This window comes from Orycteropus afer, unplaced genomic scaffold, assembly GCF_000298275.1.
Source record: "Orycteropus afer afer isolate SDZICR_OR568_19922 unplaced genomic scaffold, OryAfe1.0 scaffold00057, whole genome shotgun sequence".
NCBI lineage: Eukaryota > Metazoa > Chordata > Mammalia > Tubulidentata > Orycteropodidae > Orycteropus > Orycteropus afer.
In genome coordinates, this window is record NW_006921644.1 from 13,294,866 (window position 1) to 13,313,641 (window position 18,776).

The 18,776-nt window shown below is 52.2% G+C and overlaps 1 protein-coding gene across 1 annotated transcript; it reads left to right on the forward strand.

The window, feature by feature from the left end:
- The first annotated feature begins 856 nt into the window (after nucleotides 1-856).
- DEF8 (differentially expressed in FDCP 8 homolog) lies at nucleotides 857-11,841 on the forward strand. Its single transcript, XM_007939183.1, has 11 exons — nucleotides 857-974; nucleotides 1,973-2,070; nucleotides 4,213-4,362; nucleotides 5,518-5,659; nucleotides 7,037-7,201; nucleotides 7,742-7,869; nucleotides 8,063-8,176; nucleotides 9,575-9,655; nucleotides 10,298-10,438; nucleotides 10,540-10,649; nucleotides 11,739-11,841. The coding sequence occupies exons 1-11, from the start codon at nucleotides 863-865 to the stop codon at nucleotides 11,839-11,841; spliced, it is 1,344 nt and encodes a 447-aa protein (XP_007937374.1). The 5' UTR covers nucleotides 857-862.
- Nucleotides 11,842-18,776: the final 6,935 nt, after the last annotated feature.

Consider the following 18,776-nt stretch of genomic DNA (forward strand, 5'->3'; position numbering starts at 1 on the left):
AGCCAGGCCCCCTCACGTGCACCAGACCATCACCTGCCAAACTGGAGGGAGTGGCAAGGAGTAGTAATGGTCTTACCTCTGGCAGTAGCTGGGAGACACCAGAGAGGGCCAGGCACTGCCTGCCTTGACCTCAGGTTCCCAGGCATGGGGCCATGTGGCTGACCAGAGTCACACAGGCACCTGTGGGATCCAGGCTGGGAGGTGCAGACGTGACCAGAGTCCTGGATGAGGATATTCCTGTCGGGCACTTAACGCTCTGCAGACACACCCTCTGTGGCCCAGCAACCCCATCCCCCAGTCACCCAGCTGGTGGCAGAGCAGGGGTGGATCCTGGCTCCGGAGTACCCACACTGCACTCCTGAGGGTCACTGACCTTTCAGGGTGTCTTGGATTGTGCTGCAGGTGCAGCCAGGCCCTCTTTGGTGTCTCCCAGCATCTGTGATCTGGCTTGAGTCACGGCTTGGGTGGCAGACACAGGAAGGTGTGGGTGGGCCAGGGCTGAATGAGGTGACCGGGAGCCGTGACCATGTGATGACCCTCTGGTGCCCCACTGCATTCTGGGACCAAAGAAGCCTGTGCTGGAGGCAAGAGCCTGGGCTCCTGTCATTGTACTGGCAACTTGGCTAAGTCATTACCCTCTGCAACAAGAAGTGGTTGGATGGCATCACTGTGGGCTTTTCCCCAGCGTGTGTGTGTATGTGTATGTACATATGTGTATGTGTGGACCTGGGGAGGGCTGAGACCCCCCCCCCCCCGAGAGAGGAGTGAGGTCTTGCCTCTGAAACCTCAGAACTCAGAGAGGGTTGGGGATGTAGGGAGCCCGACCCAGTACTCACTCTGTCTGTCCCACAGGTGGGATGCTATGGAATATGATGAGAAGCTGGCCCGGTTCCGGCAGGCCCACCTCAACCCCTTCAACAAGCAGCAGCATGAACAGGGGTCTGGTGAGGAGACCCCAGACCGCGATACGGAAGGTGGGTGCTGGGCTGGAGGCCGTGCTGGCCTGGGGATTGGGCCTCACCCCACTGCTTTTGTGGATGACCCCACACAGCCCTGTCATCACAGGATTGGTGGCAGCGACTGTAGTGATGCAGGAGAAGGGGCTGCTGCCCAGCCTGACTGCCACCCTGTTCCTGCATCACCAGTGAGGTCCTTTGTCCTGAGGCCAGTTCTGATTGGCTCCCGTGCTCTCCCTTTCACTCTACCTCCACGACTGGCCTCTGCCTCAGGGCCTTTGCACTGCCTAGAACCGTCCCCAGGCACCTGAGGGGGTCCCTCCCCTCCTTTAGCCTCTATGGGAGGGGGTCCTTCCCAGCCCACTGGCACCTGACTCCCTCCGCCTCCTCTTCTGCCTTTCCCCTCCATTCTGGACCCCACTTCTTTATTCTGTCTTCCCCAGAATTAACCCTCCAGAGGGCAGAAACTGTCTGTCTTGCCACCACTGTATCCCAGGGCCTGGCACACAGTGGGTGCTCTTAAGTGCTCAGTTGGGAGTTAGCAGGTGAGGGACTGTGAGCCTGGAGCCTGTAGATATGGGCAGGAGGGCACTGGGGCCGGCCCTGCAGAGAGGTCTGGAGGCCACACAGGGTTTGGTAGTCCTGTTACGTAGCTATCCAGCCAGCTGGTTTCAGTCCACATGTGTCTATGCACAAGGCATTGGCCTTGGACATTGGGATGGTTCCAGAAAGCTGCCTTGTGGGTGTGTTGTCACAATATTGAATCCTGTGCCATCTTTAGAACAACTCTTTCCTAATTGCACAAGGAGTACAGGTTCCTTTAAAAAGGCCACCAGGGCAGGTGTGCAGGAGGGGCAGGAAGCCATGTGTAGGGGCCTCCACATACCAAGGGCCCTTCCCACCCCACTACCCTGGCGCTGACCCTGGCCCCACCACGTGGGAGGAAGGACAGGGGCATTAGAGGGGGCTGCTGACTTCTCTCTCCTCTGGTTTCTTCCCTTCTCTGCCACTCGCAGAAGCCCCACCAGAGCTGTCCCCCTCAGAGCCTGAATTCCACTGCCCTGAGTGTGTGATGGATCTCGGCCTGTCTGAGGACCACTTCTCCCGACCCGTGGTGAGGTGTTTGGGATCTGGGAGGGGAGCAGGGGTGGATGGGTGAGCTCAAGGCACCTGAGGACGTGTTTCTTTGTCACCTGCCTGCAGCTCGCTAGGTACCATGGGCCTGTGGTCACAGTTATCTCCCTTCCAAGCCACTGTCCTGAGGCTCAGCAGCCCCCACCTCAAGTCAAGGCTCCCTTTGGATTCTAGGGGTTCCTGTGGGCATGTCCAGGGTCGGGGCAGGAGGAGGGAGGAAAGCCCTGCCCCTTCCCATCACCCTCCCACCCACAGCCACTTTTTTCTTTTTTAAATTTTTGTTGTGATTTGGGTGAAAGTTTAAAGAGCAAATTCATTTTCCCTACAGCAGTTCATACACATTTTGTATTGTGACATTGACTGCAATTTCCCAAAATGTAATATCTCTTTCCCCACTCCCTCCTCATGGCCACCTCTTCCCTCCCATGCACTCCTGCCCTCTGAGCTGTCTCCCTGGGCATACACAGCCCTTCTATTCTCCCATGATTGATCTCTCCAAGGAGTGTATCTACCTGATGTTCAGCCCACATGCCTGTCTTTTATTTGGATGGAAACCACAGGAGTGAATTCAGTTCCAGACCTGAAGGGCAGCTAGGGGTGATAGTCTCAGGGGTTTCTCTAGCCCATAGTCACTTTTGTCTATTCTAGACTGGGGTTCCCTGGAAGACTTATGGAAAACATAAAGGACTCTTTTTCTGATTTAAAAAGTGTGAAAAGCTTTATGTTTCACGTAAACCATGTTCACCTTTCAATTGATAAACAGTAGAGTGACATTAAAATGCACCTGACTTAAGTGGTGACAGACCTCTGGGTCTAAAGAGCATACGAGACAACACATACTGAGCAGTCCCAGAGGCAGCCTTCTGAGTCACACGGTCCTCAGATTCCCACCCATTCTTGTACAGCATCTCCTTTCCTATAGCAAACCATTCAGTGCTTATAAAAAAAGCAACTTCAAGTAAAACAGCACGCAGAAGCCCCCCAGCCCTAACTCACTTCTCGTTTTGCACTTGGCTCTTAAGTTTGCCCATACAGACACATCCTCACACGTGTTTTGCATCATTTAAACATTTTTGAGCACTTCCTGTGGGCAGACTGTGCCCCAGTGGGAGACACCACCTCCTCTTTCCCTGGGTACCCAGGGTCCCACATCTGCAGGAGCTCCTGAGGACAAGAGAGCCCCTTTCCTGGTGCAAGGACATCCTAGTTTCCTGGCCTGGGTGCCTGACTGGACCCTGGTCCTCTGGGTCACTGTGGAATGTGGGCTGTTGCAGGGGCTGGGATGGGGGTCCCTCTAGGAGGAAGCTCTTCAGAAAGAAGTGGAAAGTGGAAGAGTAGCCAGAGAGGTGATCAGACTTCTCAGAGAAGGCAGTTGTCTTTTTTTTTTTTTTTTTCTTTAAAATTTTTATTATGACAATGTCCAGACATACACAAAGGTAGAGCGCATAGTTCTGTGAATACTCATATACTCATCACCCAGATTCAACAATTATTAGGATTTTGTCACTTTTGCTTCTTATATGCCTTTCTTTCTATTTTTTTTTTTTTTTATTAGGATTTGGGTGAAGATTTACAGAGTAAATTCACTTTTCATACAGCAGTTCACATATACCTTGTCTCATGTCATTGACCAAAATTTACAATGCAGCAGCTCCCCTCCCACTTCCTCCCCATAGCCACCTCCTCCCAGTGTCCATCCCTTCATACTCTTCGAGAGGCCCATTGTCTGCCAACCCTGTATATGATCTTGGATACACTCTCCATTTAGACATACATAATTGTTTAGCTTGTTCACCCATCTATCCGTCCCTATACCCATGTTTGCTTTCATTGACAACTCAGTATTGTATTTACAAAGGGGTTCATATTTGTTGTTTGTACTGCCCATGTAACTCTCTCAGGCAGTTGTCTTTTGAAAAGCATTCTGAATTAGGTCTTCAGAGTCTGTGGCTAGAGGTCGTGCCCAGGCCCAGGCGTGAATCCCATCCTGACTGCTCACTCACCTGGGCCTGGAGCCACCCCCCCCACCTCAGTTTCCTCATCTGGAGGAGGGACTGAGGTCTACAAGGGTCTACAGGGTGGGCCTGGCTTCGGGGGCCTTTGAGCATCTCCTGCCTGGCAGGGCCTGTTCCTGGCCTCGGATGTGCAGCAGCTGCGTCGGGCCATCGAGCAGTGCAAGCAGGTGATCCTGGAGCTGCCTGAGCAGTCGGAGAAGCAGAAGGATGCCGTGGTGCGGCTCATCCACTTGCGGCTGAAGCTCCAGGAGCTGAAGGTGGGTGCCGGCTACTCTCCCCTTCCATGGGGGCCCTGTGCCCTGGGCCCTCTCTGAAGGCCTTACCAGAGAGGGAGGGTGAAAGGGGGGCCCCTTACCCCATGTCCCAGCAATTCCTCTCTCAGTTTCTCTGGATTCTCTCTGTTGCAAAGGACAGAAACCCAACTTTGTATTTGCTTAGAAAAGAGCAGCGGCTTAGTGATGGAAAGGTCTCCTCAGCTTTTGGGTCTGGTCTGTTCTCAGACCAGCTCTCCCCAAGGGTAGCAGAGATACCTCAGCAGCTGTGGCTGTCATCCTACCTGCTTGGCAGTCCTCAAGCAGATGGGAGCTTTCATGCTAGTGGTTACAGGGAGTCTCAGACTGACTTTCATTGACCAGTCCAGGGTCCTGTTCATACCTGAACCAATCCTGGTGACTGATTGGGCAGTCTTGGGTCATCTACCTACCCCTGAACCAACCACAGTGACTGACTGGCCAGGCTTGGGTCATGTGCCATCTACTGGACCAAAAAGGGGAGGTCAATCTCACCCTGAACCAGTTGACCCAGAGTGGAAGAGGTGGTTTCCTGGAAGTGCTGGCAGAAGGGGGTGGATCCTGGAGGCTGACAGCTGCGGAGTCATGTGCGCTTTGGTTTGGGTGCTGCTGCCCCTGCCCTGGTACGGGTCCCTGGGGATTTAGAAGGTGGAATATTCATTAGAATATAGGTAAAGCAGTGGTAACAAAGGCCCCCCCAGAGTACACTGGCTTAAAATCTTCCCTCATGTGAAAACCTGGTAGGTGGCCCAGGCCTCCTATGGCAGATAATGGTGTGAGGCCCCTGGGTCCTCCTGTTCTTGTTGCTCTGCCCGTTCCCGAAGGATCCAAGATAGCCCCCCTCCACACCTTCTGGGTATGTACTTGAGCCAGCAGAAATGGGGTAACGTGAGAGGACCATGTCATCCCTGCTCACGTGGCCTTGGCTCACTGTAGTTCCATGGCAGAACCTTGCTGCAAGGGGTGTCAGAAGGGTGGCCTGTGTTCTTGGTGGCCATGCTGGCTGAGCACTGGGGTCTTCTATTGATGAAAGAAACCACAGATAAGACTGGGGACTGCAAACAATCTCTGCTGCAAATGGCAGCTGGACTCACCTGTGGCTCCACCCTGGCCCCCCTACAGGACCCCAGTGAGGATGAGCCCAATATCCGAGTCCTCCTGGAGCACCGATTCTACAAGGAGAAGAGCAAAAGTGTCAAACAGACCTGTGACAAGTGTAACACCATCATCTGGGGGCTCATCCAGACGTGGTACACCTGCACAGGTGAGCAGGCGGCCCGGACCTGTCCCTGCTGGGCGTGGTCCCGGGGGCAGGGCAGACGCCAGCTCTGCTTCTGTGTCCGCTGTTAGGTAACACTCCTCAGTCTAATCAACACTGACTGAGCCCCCACATTGTGCTGTGGGCACCAGAGTGAACAAAGGGGAGCAAAACCCCTGCCTCATGGCACCCACGCTCTAGTTCAGTGTCCAGGGTGGTGGCCGAAGGCCACATTAGTATAATTAAAATAAACATATAGTCCTTGATTGTACTTTTTACAAGAGCCCAGCGGCTGCCCCCGACTTGTGGTCACCATGATGGACAGCGCACATTGGGAACGTTTCCATGGTTGTGCCGATAAGTCAGACATGATAAGTAAACCATCTGGTGTTAATCACAGAGCAGTGAAGGGCACAAGGAGAGGGGAGAGAGTGTGCCTGAGGCGAGGGACGATGCTACGTAGGGTGGAACGAGAAGGAACCGCAGGGCGTTTAAAGTAAAAACCTGAGTATATCTGGGGAGGAATGCTGCGGCAGAGGGGTCATGCTTCCAAAACCCTGTGGGATATGCGCTCAGTGCCTCGCGCAGGAGCAGAGAGCTGTGTGCCAGAGCACAGCACTGGACGGGGAGTGGGGAAGAGCTGGACTCAGAGGTGGCTGGGGCTTTTTTCCTGAGCGTAGTGGGGCCCACAGGTGGGTGCTGGGCAAATGCAGGTCTTCACTGGGTCACCTGGCTGCCGAGTTGCCATGGACTGAAGGAGGGAGGGCAAAGGTGGAAGAGAATGATGTGTGTAAGCCAATTAGTTATAGTAATCAAGAGGGGGAAAGCAGCCCGGTGTCTGTGGTGGGTGTGGGGCGTGGGAAGGGCAGTCCAGCTCCAGGTAAAAGACAGGAGAGTGGTCAAGGGGACCTCAAGAGCTTTAGCTCCACAGGATAGAGATGGGGAGACTAGGGGAGGAGGGGGCGGGTTTGGGAAGGAAGGTCAGGACCTCTCTTTTGGACAGCTTGGGGTAAGGGTGTTGTGGTGAAATAGCAGGTAGGCCCTGGATGTCTGCACTTAAGGGACAAGGTCTGCATGACCCCTTCAGCACAAGGCACAACAGACTGGAAGAGGGGGGGACCTTAAATTCTGGGACCTGTGCAGGGCTCCGAGCAGCCACTGGTGTGAGCTGGGCGTTGGGAATAACTACCACCAGCTGCCCGGCCACTCAACCAGGCCCAGCCAAGTTGACAGACAAACATTAACTACCACGGTGTGGAACCCACCCTGGCGAGCCCAGCCTCTGCCTGGCATGTAGGTCCTGCAACCGAAGGTGAGCCTGGGCCACGGGATGCCCCCTCCTTCCACTTCTAAGAGCCGTGTGTGATTGTCCCCTCCCTCCAGGGTGTTATTACCGTTGTCACAGCAAGTGCCTGAACCTCATCTCCAAGCCCTGTGTCCGTTCCAAAGTCAGCCACCAAGCTGAGTACGAGCTGAACATCTGTCCCGAGATGGGGCTGGACAGCCAGGACTACCGCTGTGCTGAGTGCCGGGCACCCATCTCTCTGCGTGAGGCGCCAGGCCACTGGGGGGGCTGTAGGGACCAGTGTAGGGGGTGGCTGCCTATCAAATCAGAGAATGAACAGCCAGGTGCTGGGGAAGCAGCCCCTACCGTTTATCCTCAGGTCTACCTCGGGTGCCGTTATCCACATCTTCTTTGTGTCAGGTTCAAGGACACTGAAGTTCAGGTGCTCCTGACTGCTGGCCAGCACTGGACTGACCTGAGCATGTGGGCGCACCCTGCACTTGGCCGTCCTGGAGAGGGGAGGGGGAGAAACCCCGGAACAGTTAGGCACTGCCCCAGCCAGCTGCCCTCCTAGATCCACTGACCTTAGTGCATGCGCCTGACCAGTCCAGTGATGAGGCCTGTTATTGTCCCATTTTACTCATGACAAAAGTGAGGCACAGAGACGCAGGAAGAGTTGGGTCTGGAAGGTCTCCCATGGGCACAGCAAGAAGAATAGTGAACCTGTGGGGAGGAGTGAGGTGCTTTGGGACGGGCAGTGTGGCCGCGGTGTGCTCGCTCAGCCCTGGTGCCACGCTCTGCAGGGGGTGTGCCCAGTGAGGCCCGGCAGTGTGACTACACTGGCCAGTACTACTGCAGCCACTGCCACTGGAATGATCTGGCTGTCATCCCCGCTCGCGTGATCCACAACTGGGACTTTGAGCCTCGGAAGGTGAGGCCCCTCACAGACCTGGGGGTGAGGGAGACGGGGCATGGTCTGGGGGGTGGTTTTATTAAGCAGGGCTGGGAGGAAAGAGGGCTGACCTTGGTGGGGGAGGCTGTGGCCTTCCCTGGGGAGGGGAAGCAGGAGTAGGTCCTGCCTTGGGGGGGGACAAGCACTAGCAGTGCCACTCAGCCCCTCCCAGGTGTCCCGCTGCAGCATGCGTTACCTGGCCCTGATGGTGTCAAGGCCCGTCCTGCGCCTCCGTGAGATCAACCCTCTGCTGTTCAACTACGTGGAGGAGCTTGTGGAGATCCGGGTGAGGGGGTGGGGCAATGATGGGGTGAGAGGTCGGAATTGGGGGGCAGGACAGGGTGGAAGGCAGTGATGGGGTGAGAGGGTTGGGGAAGGGGCAAGGGGCAGTGATGGGGTGAGGAGGTGGGGAAGAGGCAGGGGGCAGTGATGGGGTGAGAGGGTTGGGGAAGGGGCAAGGGGCAGTGATGGGGTGAGGAGGTGGGGAAGAGGCAGGGGGCAGTGATGGGGTGAGAGGTTGGAATGGGGCGGGGAGTAGGATGGGGTGAGGGGGGTGAAGGTGCAGGCAGGCAGTGATGGGGCAGAAGGTGCAGTAAGTGTCAAGAGGTCAGAACAGGGTGGGGTACAGAACAGGGTGGGGGAGCAGAATGGGGTGAGGGGGTGGTGAAGGGGCAGGGGGCCAGTGAGAGTCCAGAGGTCAGAACCAAATATAGGGGTGGAATGGGGTGAAGAGGGTGGTGATGAGGTTGGGTGGTAGGGATGCAGCGAAGGGGTAGTGATGGGGTGGGGGAGTGGTGATGGGGGCTGTGTGCTCTGGGTGAGGTGGGGTGGCATGGGGGCTGTGTTCGAATGGGGGAGCGGGACTGCGGGAGGGGCAGCAGTACGGGGACGATGGAGGACAGCTGCATGCAGGGGTCCTGGAGGCTGCAGCAGCGTCTTGTTCTCCTCCAGGAGAGAGGGAGCAGGGAGATTCCGGGCAGCAGATGAGCAGCCAGGCTGGGGCCTGACGGGACCTCGGCTTCTTAGAATAGGGCCAGGAAGAATGTGGGAGCCCCTCGGGTAATTTAAATTGTCTGGTAGCCACATCAAAGAAGTAAAGAGAAACGGGCGCTAATAAAATGGTGTATTTCTGCACTGTATCTAAAAGATTATTTCAGTGTGTGCAAGCAATATATAAAATTATTGAGGTATTTTGCTTGTCTTTCTTGTCCTTAGTCTTCTAATTTGGGTGTGTATCCTACACCATGAAGCCCTCCATTCAGACCAGGCAGGGCTAGGGCTCAGCTCCACTGGGACTAGCACCACCGTGTTAGCTAGTAGTGAGGGAGCAGGGAGCAGGGCCAGGCTGGTGCACCAGCCCGGAAGCCCACCGCATCTTGGGGAGATAAGTGGGATCTGAGGCAGAGCAAGAGAAGTTGCCAAGGCCACAGGGCTGGGGCCGGAATGAGGTGGGCCAGGCCGCTGACTCCAGGGACAGGAGTGTTTACTGAGTCACATGTGGGGCTGTGAGGGTGGGCTTAGGTATAGGAGGGTTTGGACATCGGTAAATGCACCTCCAGGTCCTGCCCTGCCTGGGCAGCTGTGCTTCCACTCTGTGCTTGGCTGTCGCCCTCAGAGTGTGCTTGGGCCATCCTGGGGGACTGGAAGTATGCCCCCCTCAATGCCTGTGTCCTTCCCACTGCAGAAGCTACGGCAGGACATCCTGCTTATGAAACCATACTTCATCACGTGCAAGGAGGCCATGGAGTCACGTCTGCTTCTGCAGGTCAGGCGGCCAAGGGGCTACAGGGAGGCTGGGGTGTGGGGGGATACCCAGAGAGCAGCAGTGAGGACAGAAGTTTTCCCAAACTCTGTCTCAGGTAATCTCAGCAGGTATTCCACCCACAAAGATAACCTGAGGTGAACAGGTATCGTCCCTGTCACCCTTATATGAGTCTGGGTGGTGGGGCTGAGGGCATAGCTGTCCTGAGCAGGGGTGACCACAGACTGGTCTTTTCAAGGTCACCTGTTTATTCATCCAACAAATATTTCCTGAGCACCTGGAGTGTTAGACACTGTCCTATGCCCTGGGGAGCAGTGGACAAAGCAGAAAGGACCTGGGGGATGAGAGAATCATGCATAGGCGGAGGGGACGGCCCTGGAAGACCGCAGGTGGGGTGGCATGTCTGGAGCATGGAGTTGGCCACGGTGGTCAGAGCAGACTGTGGCTGTGATGAGTGGTGGGAGCTTCACACTTGGCCCTGCTCTGTGGGCCCCCTGGGGTTCCAGATTTTCTTCTGGTGCTATCCAGTTACAGACCCCACCTGAAGCTTCCACGCACACCCCTGGGACCTGGTGGTGGGGTAGCCAGGTGTGGTTGTGTGTGGGTGGTCCGGTGGTGCTGGCCTCATGCCCGAGGCCTTGGCAGCTTCAGGACCGGCAGCATTTTGTGGAGAACGACGAGATGTACTCGGTCCAGGACCTGGTGGATGTACACATGGGCCGCCTCAGCTGCTCACTGACGGAAATCCACACTCTCTTCGCCAAGCACATCAAGCTGGACTGTGAGGTGGGTCCCCTTTGTGGGCTCATGGGTCTCTCAGCCCTGAGGGGGTTGGGAGAAGAGGCAGCCCCAGAGCTGGCATTCACCCAGACAACCCCCCACCCCAGCGGTGCCAGGCCAAGGGCTTCGTGTGTGAGCTGTGCAGAGAAGGCGACGTGCTGTTCCCGTTTGACAGCCACACCTCCGTGTGCACAGACTGCTCTGCTGTCTTCCACAGGTGGGTGCAGCCCAGCCCCCTTGGGGTTTCCTCACTTATACTTCAACTCTTGACTTCCCCAGACCTTTGCTTGATGCCAAGGTGCAGGCTCAGGGTTGGTCCTTGATGTCTGTGAGTAAATCAAAGGCCCTGTAGGGAGCTGTGGGGCTTGGGGCAGGGGCACAGCCCAGAGCCATCCTGGACAAGTCCGAGCCATGTGTGTTCACACCATCACCTGCCTTCACCAGGATCTGTGCTTCTCGCTCAGGCTGAGCACAGACCAGAAGTTTGCAGAGATTCTTGTTTGGGAACTATTGGCTTAGCTATTGTTTCATGGCCCCCTGGGCCAAAAGAAATACCCAGTGCTGTCATTTATTAAGTGATACTTAACCAGTATTTATCTTCTGAAGACTTAGTGGCTCTTTGAAAGACTAACACGCCAATTGGAAGGAAAATAACACTTTTATTTTATTCTTAAATAAACAGTTACTCATAGGTGTGTGCTGGCAGGGCATGCACACCTTCTCAAACTAGGTTCCTGCTGGACATCACCCCTTCATGATCCCATCCACACAAATTTTTCTGTAGTTCTTGTTGTTTATTTAAGCAAAAGCTGAACTCATGATGTCATAGAAAGGAATGAGCAAAACCCAGCATTGAAACGGAGCGTCCTGTACTAGTTTTCATGGTGTCTGCCAGATTCGCAAGTGCCCCTTCAAAACTCACACTGCCCTGTGAACCCTTTTGCATTCTCTACAGGGCCCAGGTGCCTTGTGCTCCACTCGGGAGCTGGGAAGGGGCCTGCATAGTGTTGGTGAGAGCAGGTGGCCACAGTGACCGACAGGGCTCGGCCTCCTCTGGCCATAGAACCTGGGCATGACTGCAGGACCAGTAACAATGGGTGCAGGATCCTCAGAAGACCCCTGTGTGCCCCAGGCATGTGTCCGCCTTACACAGGCTTGTAGTCAGTGGCGCTCCTGAGCCTCAGTGTCCCTGTCTGTTAGGATGGTGGGACTTTAGGGGGTGGGAGCTCAGTGATATTGTTGACTTGCAGAGCTCAGGAGGCCCCTTTCCCAGGGCAGAGGCCGCTGACCCTGTCTTCCTCCCTAGGGACTGCTACTATGACAACTCAACCACGTGCCCAAAATGTGCCCGCCTGACCCTGCGCAAGCGGTCACTCTTCCAGGAGCCCAGCTTGGATGTGGATGCCTAGGGCACGGGGGTGGTGGGGCCGGGCCAGCACCAAAGTCCAGGTGTTGTTCTACACTGCAGACCCCTGGACCCCCACCTGCTGGGCCAGAAGGCGAGCTGCACCCACGAGGACCATCATCTGAGCACCTGCAGGGTCTCACAGATTCCAGTGGACAAGGGAGTGCAGAGGGCCTCTTGTTTTCCCATGAGGCAGAGCCCTGCATGTCCTCTGGGGCCAAGACTGCCAACTTAGTGCTGGCCCAGGCAGACATCCCCAACAGAGTTTCTGGGAGTAGCCACAGAGGCCGCTGCACAGACCTGGCTGGGGCCTGAGATTTTTCTCCAGGGGTTGGTTTGAGTTCTACCCAGATGCTCCTCACCCCAACCCCTCATCTCACCTGGGGCTTCTGGTGACTCCTGGGTGAGCCTGTTCTCATAGACTTTCCTCTGTCAGGTCCCCCTCAGGCCAGGGGTGGTCCAGGGGCTCTGTCCAACAGAAAGAGAAGGAGCCTCGGAGGCTTCTCTGTGGACCAGCCACAGCCTCTCTCCAACCCCTGATCTGGGCAGTGGGGGCCCAGCTGAGGGATGACACCAGCCCCAGGTATGGTTCTGGGACAGATTGAGGTAGAGAGTGGGTTACTGGCAGCCCCTGTGGCCTTTCTTGGGACCCATTTGCCACCAAGAAGCTTGTCCTGCTGCTGCAGTACCTGCGAGGTTCCAGCTGCTCCAAGCTGGCCAGCAGGATCTTTTGTTTGAGGGCTTGAGACCAGGAACATCAGCTGGAGGCACTCCCAGGGGAAGATGGGACTTGAGGGTCCCTGCTCCACGTGACCAAGCCTGCACCTCAGGCCACATCTCACGACCCCTCTTCACCTGGGTGGGACCTGTGCTATGCTGGGGGTTTCCAGAGAGCTTGGCACTGTACAGACCTGGGTAAGGCCGAGGGACAGGATGCTGGGGCCTCCAGAAAGTAGGGCCGCCTGCACCAGCTCTTCTCTGCTGCCCTTCCTCGCCCTGGACTTGGCTGTTGGTGCACAGCAGATACTCAGGCAGTGGGAGGAGGGCAGGGATGTGGCTCCTGAGAGGGGCCTCCTGACTGGGAACTTAGGGGGTTTGTCATTTTGGTGGATGATGTGAGGGGAAAGACAGTGGCATCACCATCCTCCACACAACCAGGAAAGGGCAAGAACCAGGTGTGGCATCTCACCCGCATAGTGGCATCAAGCAAGGCCTAGACTGACAGGAGAGAGGCATTGAGCTGCCTCTCCCTGACCCAGATCTGCACATTCCTATCTCATTTCCCTCTGCTGGGTCACATTCCTGCCTTCCTCAAGTCATTGTGTAGTCCATGTCAGGTTCTAGTTCATAGTCATGTGTCTATTGAAAGTGTCGGTATGCTGGCATTGATGGACGGGGTTAGCTCCTTTATTTTTTTACCTCACCTTCCCCCTCCCCCAGCACACCTCTTCCCTACCTGCCCCTTCTGGTTGACAGACTCTTTAAACAGAATCATACCTGGGGTCTTTACATGAGTACAAAGCAAAGGGAAGAAGCAGCAAGGATCCAGGTTGCCCACTAGCCCCCATGGTCTCCACAGGCCGAGGGTTCCACATACAGGCTAACCCTTCCTGGAGGGTACCCAGCTATCCCAACATGCCTGGTCATTAAACACTTGTTCTGTGACTTGTGTGTGTGATGGATTGGGGCATGGCATCACTTGCAGGGCTGGGAAACCTGGCTGGGGTGAAGTAAGAGTTCTTGATTGGTGGGGAGAAGCATGTAGGGTGATTGGTGGCAGACACAATGTGTCACCCTGCATCAGTCACGTGATTTCTCCTGGCCTCCTTTTCTCTGCAGAAGGAGGGGGCATCCCTTGTGAAGTGGCTCACGGAGCGTTAGTAAATGTGCTGTAAGGGGAAACTGTGCCTCTTTCTGGTGTCCTTGCAGTAGCCTTGCTCCATACCATTGAGAAGCTGACTGATGGTGCAAATCAGAGTTGGTTCAGCAAGCCCTAGCCCAGCTTCTCAGTGTTTCTCATCCTCACAGGCCAGACCCACAAATAGCCCTCACCTCAACCCAAGGCCTTTTGTGCCCCATCTCCATCATTCTTTGAATAGGCTTATTAGTGGACTGTCTTCAGGGAAGTCATAAACTCTCCTCCAAAGTTGGCATGTTTGTCTGTGGGGAGCCACCTGTGGTCTTTAGCAGGGTCTCAGACAGGCTGTGACCCCGAAAACATCCAAAGCTTTAGGTGTCTTCACACATGGCCCACACTGAGTTGCACCCTGAGGTTTAGGTGGATAGATGCTGCAGGAGGCCTGAAGGGTGCCTGGGGCTGTCCACTGGGCACAAGCAGGATAAGGGTGGATCAAAGGCAAACTGTGCCTGAGCCCCGGCCTGAGGTGCTATGAGCTGCTACCTCCGGAGGCAGACTAAGAATGGCTGACCCTGGAGGGAGGGTGTGGTCTTTTTTTCCTCTTACAGGTTCTGGAAGTTTTTTCCCCCAACCTTTTATTGACAAATTGAAGGAAAAGTGGCAGAAATGTACTCACTTCCCAGATCCCCTACCTGGTAACGTTTTGTCGCATCTGTTACATTCTCTCTTCAGGTGCAGACATTTTTCTGAACCTTTTAACAATAAGCTGCAGACCATGCTTCTTCACCTTCAGACACTTGTGTGTAACATTCCCTAAAAACAAGGGCATCACCTTACATGACCTCAGTGAATATCAACATTGATGTAACACCTGCCAGTTTTCTCCAGTTGTCCTAATAACATCCTTTATGATTAATGTCCCCTGCACCCTCCCCCTGCTGAGTAGAAAAAAAACCAACCTAGACTATACACATAGGAGCTCTGGTGGTGTAGTGCCTAAGGCACTTGACTGCTAACCAGAAGGCTGGTGGTTCAAACCTACCAGCCACTCCTCAGAAGTAAGGCTGGGCAATCTACTTCCTTAGTGATACTGCCTTGGAAACCCAAGGAGGGGTCGCTATGAGATGGGTCTGACTCCATGGCAGTGAGTTTTTTTTTTTTTTTTTTAAGTTTTATTGTGATTTGGGTGAAAGTTTACAGAGCAAATTCATCTTCCATACAGCAGTTCACATACACTTTGTCTCATGACATTGATTGTAATCTCCCACAATGCAACAGCTCCGCTCCCACTTCCTCCCCATAGTTACTTCTTCCCTGTATTCTTTCCTCCATGCACTCCTACCCCCGCCCCCCAGCTGTTCCCCTGTTCATACACGGCCCTTCTCCCATGGTTGATCTCTCCGAGGAGTGTATCTACCTAATGTAAATGTTCAGCTCATATGCCTGTCTTTTGTTTGGCTGGAAGCCATAGGAGTGGGTTCAATTCCAGACTTGAAGGGCAGCTAGGGGCCATAGTCTCAGGGGTTCCATTAGGCTCTATCAGATCAGCAAACCTGGTCCCTTTTATCTATTTTCCTTTTATGATTTTTACTTTTGTTCCACACTGTTCTCCCAGTCTATCTGGGATCAAGATAGATCCCCCTCCTAGTGGTTGACAATGGTATCTAGGCACCATCTACTTCTTCTGGTCTCATAGTCGTATAGACTGAGGATCGCATGGTGTACCAGTCGCTCGGACTAATTATTTCCATGAATCTTTGGTTTTCTTCATTCTTCTTTGCTCTGGATGAAGAGAGATCCATCATTGCATCTAGATGGCTGCTTGCGAGCTTTTAAGATCTCAGTTGCTACTCACCAAAGTAGGATGTGGAACAACGTTTTGTGTAGTATGTTATGCCAATTGAGCTTGATGTTCCGTGCAACCATGGTCCCAGGCCCACAGGTCCAACTACTTGCTTCCTCTGGGCAGCTGGCTGTGGCCAAGAAGTGACTACAAACTTGTCCCTTGTCAGTTATACTGTATCTGTGGGGATTCTTACAGAACACACAAATACACTTGTAGAAACATTGTCTGCCAACTGTATGAGTGGTCATGGGCACACTCCGCATGCATCGATGTACCTGATTGTTCAGTCTGTCCACCCACCTACCCACCCGTAGATCAGTGTCTGGCTTCACTGCAGCTGTCATCTCTTAAACCTCCTTTAATCTCGAAGAGTGTGTGACGTGGTCATCCTTGAAAATACAGGCTGATAATTTTGAAGCATGTCCCTCAATTTGAGTTTGTTTCATGTTAGATTTAGGCTTTGCCCCCTTGGCGGGAATAGCAGTGGTGCTGTGTTCTCAGCGCATGATTCCACTAGGTGCACAATGTCAATTTGTCCCATGAAGATGTCACCTTTGGTCACCTGGGTAACATGATGTCTGCCAGGCTTCTCCACTATAAAATATAAACCCATTGTCATTTAGTTAATTCCAACTCATGAAGCCTGGTAGTTCATAAGCATCTTGTGGGAGATAGTTTAAGTCCATGTAGGTACTCAGTTACTCCTCAAAGTCCCACCCATTAGCTTTAGCATCCATTGATGATTTTTGCCTAACTCAGTTATTATTGGGATTTTCTAGTTGCATCATTCCTTCCTCACTTTTTAGTTCTATTTTTATGGAAGAACTCTCCCTTTTCCCCCATTTATTTATGGACTCATAATTTCTTATTCAGTGGGTTATAATCCTTCACTGTATTTGACACTCAGAATATCCCAGACTTTGGCCAAACGGGAGGTCCTACGACCTCTCTGCTTTATCATTCTTTAGCTGCTCTTTTACTTTGGCTTAGCAAGGCATTCCAGCCTCTTGGGAAAGTTTCCCAGTCCCAGTGCTGAAATCAGCCCTTTCTCCAAGGAGCCCTGATTCCCTTCTGTGTAGAACGGTGTTAGTAACCAAGATCTGATGTTGGGTGTGCTCACTGCTACGGGGGTGTCACTGCTTCTCTGTCCCTCCAACACCCAGAGCTAGGAAATATCATCCTACACACCTAGATTTATTTGTCTGTAGTATAAAAAACACTTCACACTGATACCTCTAATTTAAATCCAATACCACAAGGTGCATTCTGTCATTCCCTTTTTCATATTTGTAATTCCCTTGACAGTGAGAAAACTGGCCCCATCACCTATCACGTATTTATTTACCCGCTCAGTCCTACAACACAAGGAAGATTCTTTTGGAATCACTAAGTCATGCCTCTGTGAAAACGAAGCCTATTGAGCAGAGTTCAAGATTTGTTTTTGATTTTTTTAGCCTGTAGCCTGAGAGCATATAATCAAACTAGAGTGTTCCAAATTTACTTGCTGCAGTGTTTCTTACCATTCATTGTGGTTGTTACTCATTTGAAATGTGTCAGGTGATATAGTCCATTTTGTGGTTTCCTCCCATCCTTGTGTATTGTTTGGAATGTTTAACAGATTAACGTGGTTCCACAAGTCAGAACTTTACAAAAGCTCTACTCAGAGAAGCGTCTACCTCCACTCCCTACAACCAGTCTAAGTTTTGGTTTCTCCTGCCTGGGCTTCATTTTGTACAAATAAGTGAAACACCTATTTTCTTATTTTACCTCTCCCGCACATAGAAGATAGTATACTATGCTCTTTTGAATATTGCCTTTTGCCCTTGCCACAGATACATTACACTCTGGTGTGCGGAATTACCATGCTCATTAAACCACTCTTCTGTAGATGAGCACTTGGATCGTCCCAGTATTTTGCCTTTATAAACAATGCTGCACCGAATAACTTTGTTCACATTTATTTTCTTTTGTTGGAGGTGAATCCTCAGGGTACAACCCTAATAGCTGGGATTGCAAGTCAAAAGATAACAATGTTTATTATCGTGTCAAATGCCTCTCTGTATGGCTGCATCATTTTGCATCTTACCAGCAATGTACAAGAGGTAGAGTTAACCCACATGTTCGTCAGCAGGTGCAGTCATACTTTGTGTCATCAACTAATCTGGTGGGAAATGGCATGTCCTTTCAATTTACATTTTTCTAATTACAAGTGAGGCTGAACATCTTTTCATGTTTAAGGGTATTATTTATTTATGAATTCTCTTGCCCATTTTTCTGTTGAGTTTTTTTTTTTTTTTTTTTCCCCTCTCTCTATCCTTAAGCATTATTACCTATTAGGGATATTAGCCTGTTACCTGTGATGTATGTTGTGAATATTTTCCTCCAGTTCATAAATTGTCTTTTGGTTTTGTTTGTGCTGTTTTCTTTCCCATGGGAAAGTTGTTTTGTTTTTAATGTCTTTTTACATTTTAATATAGTCAGATTGATATAAATACACACACACACACACACACACGTATCTATTGCATCTGGATTTGAAGCATAGTTGGAAAGCCTTTCCCAATACCCAGGTTAAAGGGGAATTCACCTGTTTTCTAGCACCTGTATGGTTTCACTTTTTACATGTAGACCCCTGATCTATTTGAAGGATGCTGTGAGGTGTGGTTCTAATTTTATTCTTTTCCAAATGCCTATCCAGTTGCGTACCGTTGTAAAACAATTCATCTTTGCCCAGTGATTTAAAATGTCACTTTTACCAAACTCACTTGATTTCTGGATTCCCTATTCTGTCCCACAGGTCTGGTTTTTCACATATGAGAACCAACTGTTTTCATGACAGAGGCTTCAGAGTGTGTTTTAATGTCTACCAGGGTTAGTTCCTCCCTTGGTCTTTTTTTTTTTTTTTTTATTGTGGTGAAAACATACACAAAATGACATTCATCAACATAACTTTCACATTTACAGCTCAGGGACATTGATGACATTTTTCATGTCACCACTATTATTGCTTTCCTTTCCCAAAATATTCCACCATGCTGGTCATTTGTGCATGCAATCTTTTTAAAACACATATTTAAATGAATGTAACACTCTCAAATGTCAAAATGAAACATGACAGAAAACAGGGTTTCTGGAAGTAGAAGGTGTTGCCTGGGCCTCATCTGTAGAGTTCACGAGGTCATCTTGCTGCTTCTAGCTTCACCTTAATTAACTTTGGATTACACTGAAAAATAAC